The sequence below is a fragment of the Trichomycterus rosablanca genome, chromosome 2, assembly GCF_030014385.1.
Source record: "Trichomycterus rosablanca isolate fTriRos1 chromosome 2, fTriRos1.hap1, whole genome shotgun sequence".
In the NCBI taxonomy this organism is placed as follows: domain Eukaryota; kingdom Metazoa; phylum Chordata; class Actinopteri; order Siluriformes; family Trichomycteridae; genus Trichomycterus; species Trichomycterus rosablanca.
The window spans coordinates 7,322,173-7,328,680 of record NC_085989.1 but is presented as its reverse complement, the minus strand read 5'-3'; the positions used below and the strand labels follow the sequence as shown (position 1 = coordinate 7,328,680).

The 6,508-nt window shown below is 38.5% G+C and overlaps 1 protein-coding gene across 1 annotated transcript; it reads right to left on the bottom strand.

Annotated features, from left to right (window-relative positions):
• Window positions 1–252: 252 nt before the first annotated feature.
• Window positions 253–5,508, bottom strand: edn2 (endothelin 2). Its single transcript, XM_062989997.1, has 5 exons — window positions 5,367–5,508; window positions 3,698–3,848; window positions 2,973–3,086; window positions 2,335–2,427; window positions 253–1,456 (listed from the first exon to the last, which is right to left on the bottom strand). Exons 1-5 carry the CDS (start codon window positions 5,428–5,430, stop codon window positions 1,384–1,386), a joined length of 495 nt encoding a protein of 164 aa, XP_062846067.1. The 5' UTR covers window positions 5,431–5,508; the 3' UTR covers window positions 253–1,383.
• Window positions 5,509–6,508: the final 1,000 nt, after the last annotated feature.

The following is a 6,508-nucleotide window of genomic DNA, read 5'->3' as shown; positions in this document are numbered from 1 at the left end:
ATCTTCAATTCACCTGACTTCATGTCTTTAGACTGTTGGAGGAAACTGGAAAACGGAGCCCCTGGAGGAAACTCACACAGACACAGGGTGAACATGTAAACTCCACACAGAAAGGACCCGGACCACTCTACCTGGGAATCTAACCCAAGACCCGCTTGGTGTGAGACGACAGTGCTACCCCCCCGAGCCACTGTGCCAAAGAATAAATGCAAAAGATTATAATTTAATGAAAAAATAATTTATTTATGATAGAATACATTCTCTTTCCATTAATGAGGTACAAAATGCAAATATAAATAAGTGAACCCAATAAATTAAATAAATAACATTTTTACAATGTGCATCGTTATAACATATAAACCACGAAGGCTGGGAAACCGAACATTCAAGTATCTGTGATCGAGCTGCAGGCATCGAACGGCCTAATCAAACTTCCTTTAATATCGGAGACGAAACGATTGCTGTCATAGCAACAAGTAGTATAAAATAACACATGGTAATAAACATACAGAACACATTAACTGGTACTTAAAAGGACTCCCACCAAACAGATTCCATTGTAACGCAATGCGTCGTCTTTTATAATGGGCGATTACAAAGACATTAGTCGGTCTTTTCTATTGCAGGAAAAAACAGTTACTGCAGTCCTTTGGCAGACCTTATGGCATTAAACTGACTCTGACCTTGTAAGCAAAAACACCACTCTAGGAATGTAATAAACACTTCCGGCCTCACAAAGAGGTCGGGAAGAAAATAAAAGGGAGGGAAAATCTGAAAAAAAATCCCTGGAAACATCAAGGGCTGGATGTTTCCTTTAAAGTCGGGCCGTCTCATAAAGAATGGACGTGTGCCTCAGAGACGGTATTGGCGGGCTAAGAAGAAAGCATGGCAACCTTTGGTCATTGTTATCATAGACTAAAAACTAAAGCATAAATCTAAATCTAATGTATATGCGTGTGTAGGCTTGCATAGAGGTATTTCACATTTCCTGAGAAATGAAATCACATGAAACTCTGATACAGAGAAAGAGCAAGTTAGTGTAACTAAATAAAGTGCTCCATGCTTCGAAAGCGAGGGCGAAGCGACCTCGGCATGGAGACAGAAATGTATTACATTTTAAACCTTTACAACATGACAGTATAACAACATAAAAATGCAGGAATTTTAAGTTCTTTAGTCCTTTATGCCTAATATTTCAATTCCTCAAGGGCTGGTCAAGGTCCTGCATGTCTCCCAGTAGTATTTCAGGCACTTGTAAATTGTGTCCACCAAAGCCATCGCTCCCTGACCACGTCAGTCCTTGTTGTTGATGTCTTTGTTGCAGGAATGAAACCCCATCCTGAACAGTTGGATTCAGTACAGGTGTGCATCACGTCGACTGGTTCAGGATTGGTTGGTCTTGAAAGGCTTCTTTCTTGATGTCTCGGCTGCTTTCAGATTAGTCATCGCTACTCTCCTAAAGGTGCAAAGTAAACAACCTGGTTAGCACCGTTTGCAGCAAATGATTTGATTATTGAACACATGTTATTATTACAGCGTATTAGCCACAGTTTGTGTCCAGGTCCATTTTTTATTGGGTGTGAATGACCAAATGGTGTTTGTTTGTTTGTATATTAGGATTTTAATGCCATATTTGGTTACATTCATGATAGGACGGGATTAACTCGTTACACAAGGTTCATCAGTTCACGAGGTTATATCGAACACAGTGTTGGACAATTTAGTATCTCCAATTAACCTCACTTGCACGTCTTTGGACTGTAGGAGGAAACTGGACCACCCGGAGGAAACCCACTCGGACACAGGGACAACATACAAACTCCACACAGAAAGGACCCAGACCGTCCCACCTGGGGATCGAACTTAGGACCATCTGGTTGTTCTACCCACGACCAATAGTGCAAAAAGTGGCAAAGAAAGGTGGAAAAATTCCATGATTCAAATCGATTTGACATGTAAAATGAATCGATATTCACTTTAAACAGCAGAGGGCACTGGCACTATACACCTCGCCTTGTTGACGTCACTGGTGCTATACGCCTGGTTGCCAGATTTGGGGTTTTTCAGCCAAATTGGGCTTAATTCAAAATTTGTGTCTACCTCAGAAATTAAAGGGCATTCATTATTTAGATGAATAAAAGATGATCACAAATACAGTATTGTATTTTATTTTTTTAAGAGAAATAATAAAAGGAAACTTTGTCATAATTTGTCTTCAATTTCAGTTTAAAAAAACGGGAAAAAATCGTATTGTGAAACAAGTATCGTGAATCGCATCGCATCGTGGGTAGAGTGTATCGTTACATCCCTAATAAATATAAATAAAAAACTCACCTAAAATATGTAAGCAGGTCTTTGCCGGATTTCTCCGTGTGGTCAGCTTCATGATCAAGTGGACTCACAACCACCAGGCTTGAATCAATGTCTCTGTAGTAGAAAAAAAGTGAAAGCCGGGTTAAATGAGTATGCCGGTGAGACTTTTCAAATCATAACAGTATATTTAGTTCCGGATTACTGAAAAAGAAAAGCTAGTCTTAATAAGCACAAAGGTTCTCGCTCTCCTGCTGTTTGCCCTAGAGCAAAAATGTGAAGCAGCTAGTCTATGCGCATACGTCAGTACAGGGTGTAGACCAGCCTCGGCCTTGAAGAAGCGAACGGCTGAAGAATCCTCAACACCCAGCCAGATATAAACAGAGCTTTCTATAAATAGGACTGTGACTCAGAGACCTGCTTGAGTCATTTGCGATCCATCCAGCAGAGGTTAGTACCTCTAACCTCATAAACAGCTACACCTTATCGGTACGCATCTTCTTAACCCCACAGCTACCCTGATCTGCTCCCATTCTGCATGACTAGCTCTGGTATGTGAAGCAAATATGATGAATGATGAAGGCTGTGTACTGTTTGATGCCGAGTCGAAGTTTGCTTTTCATTTTAACAGAAGATAACCATCGGACTGGGTCTGAGCTCACCTGGTTTGGCAGAAAGTGGAGCATGTGGTGTCGCTAGGGTTGGCGCATTTACAGCGCTCGGTGGAACGCCGGCGCCGAGAAAGAGGACTTCCCAGACCGTACGGTGCGAGCTTACTGTTGAGGAAGACAGAAAGAATAATTAGACATCTAATCTAAGAGTTTATATTAGCATATCAGCAGGCATCTGACATAGGCAAGTATGAAGATATAGCCCTGACTATGGGCTTGTTGGACATTCCAGTGTTTGTGCTCAGAGTGAGGGGGGGATTTGTGCCCATTAAGTCAAAGAGCACCTGTAAGGTCAAGCCCTGATGTTGGATTAAAAGACCTGGCTTGCAATTAGTGTTCCGATTCATCCCAATAGGTCATGGTTCTGTTCAAGCTACTCAAGTTGCTTCACACCAGACTCATCAAACCATGTTTTTACAGACCTCTAATTCTGCATAGGGGCATGATGGGACAGGAAAGGGCCCTCCCCAAATTGAATACATAATTGATTTTATACACTTGTTTGCAATGAGTGTGACTAATACACCTGAAAGTCTTAATGAATAGCAGGGGCGTCCAAATAGCTTCGCCAATATAATGTAACTCACAAGGTTTCTAGATCAAACCCATTGAAGTCCTGATGGATTTGCTAGTCAGTATTAATTTAGTTTGTTTTTTGATTATTATTTTTTGCTGTGTTTATATGGAAAATGTTCAGCTGCTATAGTATGACTCACCTAGGTGTGTTGATCCAGATAATGTCCAAGTGGCAAAAGTAAATGCACTCCTTATCCATCCAGTTACTGCAGGAGCAGCGTTTGGTTCGGATCCTTTTTCCCCCAGCTGTGCTCTGGGTGTTCGACGTCTGAGACAAAGGCAGTCCAGATCCTTAACAGCGAAAAGAAAACATTAATATCAGGTGCTCTGTATTTTAAAAGCACTAATATGAAATGTTAGAAAGATTGTAAGCCAACATAAATAAAGAAGTATCAAATACGCATTAATCATATCAGGCAGAAAAATATACAAAGCGACAATCAGCTTTCGTAACACTGTGCAGATATCACTGATGATAAAGTCTAGTAATAGTTTTACAATCGCTGTATTGTCTCAAATGGGGTCAAGTAGAATTCAACATGGATTTATGCCTGTTTTGCAGCTATAATAAAATAAAACTGCATCAAAAATAAGTGAATCCACAAGAATTCGGCATCATATGCACGTATTACAAGCTCCCACTGAAGTTTCAACTCAAGTTAAATATTTACTTTAGCAAAGTGAATTAAGTGATTTAAGGCGTAACTTTTACTTGTCACTTTCTGTGACAGTGCAAAACAGCATTGCACAACATGTCTCATAGGAACGGGCATACACTGCCAGTCCTTATAAACAAAACAGAAACAAGAAACCATTCAATTATTTAATATGGCTTTTAATTGCACCTGTTAGGCTGGTCCATTTTTGCTGAGATCAAGGTTTGAATCTGCTGCAAGGTGCTATACAGTATCTCAGCATTGACACACGTGTGATTGGTTGTATTTTTGGCAGAAGTTGAAGCCCTGCTATAGATTGACACTTTGTACAAGGTATTCCTGCTTGGTGGAACAGGATGAGAATCAATCAAGATGCATCAATTGTAGGGGAAATGTGCAGGATTTTTCGACTTGTAAATTAATATGTATTAATAATGTTATTATAATTATAAGAAATTTATATTATTAAATATATAATTATTAAAATATAAATAAAAAAATACATATATTATTAATTATAATTATTAAAAAATATGTATATTTTTAATTATATAATTATTACATAATCATAATTATATAATTATAATTTAGAAAATAAATTACTATATAATTATATAATAAGGAGGTTAGGTAGCATGTCAAAAACTAGAAACCAATTTTATTCATTTTATTATTATTTTTTATTATCATTTTAGGAATAAAAATAATTTTAGTGCATTCTTTTAAATAATTTGTATTTTATAATACTGGACGTTTTCACACTAAAAAAACTGAAATTATTTTCAGTAGACCCACCAAAACTGCCCACTTATGCCCTGTCACAAATCATTGTGGTAATTTAATTAGTCTAGTATGTACTATAAGGAAAATATAAATAGGTAAATAGAAAAAGCATGACATCCCATTTAAAGTATGCATTGCCAGTCAAGTGTATATAGATTTCATCTTCACAGCACAAACACTCCATAAAGAAACTCCAAAATTTGAGTTAAACTTCCATAACAATATTTTGCAAATGAGACTAAAATACAGTATTTTAATTCTGATTCTTGACTTAAGACACTATGGCTATGATACTGAAACTATCATTAAACATTCACCACCTTCAACATAGAACAAAACATTATTAAAAAAGAAAGTAAAAGGTACGTACCTATCTCCAGGAACAGAGCCAGTGTAACACAGATAAGCAGGACAGCAGGCAGTGAGAAAGCCATCGTAAAAGACTCTGTAAATCCACAGAACGCTCAGTGAGCCGCGCACAGGTACAGTGTGTCTTGGGTTTCTTTAGGCTCTCGCTAGAGGCGACGGCAGGTGTTCGTGTACAGCTCAGCCTCCCTGTCTGCCATTTATAGGGCCAGCCGCTATACGCCACACCTCTTTCCAACAACACATGGAACGCTGTTGTTACACAATGAGGTGCCTCTGCACATTCCAGGACTCCCGGGGGGGTCAGAAACAGGGCATGCCTGCTGGAAAATTGTTATTGTGTTATTGTGGAGGGAAAATTTGCATAGTGGCCTCTTGTTTGAAGATGGTAAGGTCAGGGTCAGAAATTTGATTTATTTAATTAATAATTAATATTTATAATGGATCCAGTTGAGACAATCTTTGAAAATTTGACATTAACTTACACATGGTTATAGAGCAGTTTGACTTTTTAATTCCAACTGATTAATCCAACACATACAGTTGGCTGAAAATTAAGGTTAAAAATACTTTAATGAGGGGGTTGGGTCCACCTAAGGGAAGTATTCTTATTGATAAATATTAGTAAATATAAGTATAAGAAAATAACCTTTCTACATTTTTTAACAATGGCAATACACTCATCCACAGACTAAATGACTAAAAGAGTCAATAAGCGTTTAGTGTTGGATTTTGCTTAACATATTTAAATTTTGGACAGTATATATATACTCCCATATTCCCATGATCATCCCATGATCATCGAAACAACAAACTAAGGGAATAAATTGGATATATTGGATTGGTGGGGATTCCTTGCCCATTGGGGATTGGTGTGGTCAGTATCTATCAAAAGTGGTACAAGGAAGGAACAGTGGTAAACCATGGACAGGGTCATGGGCGACCAAGGCTCATCGATGCATGTGGGGAGTGAAGGCTGGCCCGTGTGGTCCGATCCAACAGACGAGCTACTGTAGCTCAAATTGCTGAATATGTTATTGCTGGTTCTGATAGAAAGGTGTCAGACTCCATGCCTAGATGGGTCAGAGCTGTTTTGGCAGCAAAGGGGGACCAACATGTAAGTTCCAAAGAAATCTATACTGAACT

Excerpts from the sequence above, each read along its gene's own strand:
- edn2 (XM_062989997.1), bottom strand. The coding sequence starts at position 5,430 with ATGGCTTTCTCACTGCCTGCTGTCCTGCTTATCTGTGTTACACTGGCT. Across the intron at positions 3,087-3,697 it reads ATCTGGATCAACACACCTAG|TAAGCTCGCACCGTACGGTC; the intron begins GTGAGTCATACT and ends CTTCCTCAACAG. Across the intron at positions 2,428-2,972 it reads TCCACTTTCTGCCAAACCAG|AGACATTGATTCAAGCCTGG; the intron begins GTGAGCTCAGAC and ends TTTCTACTACAG.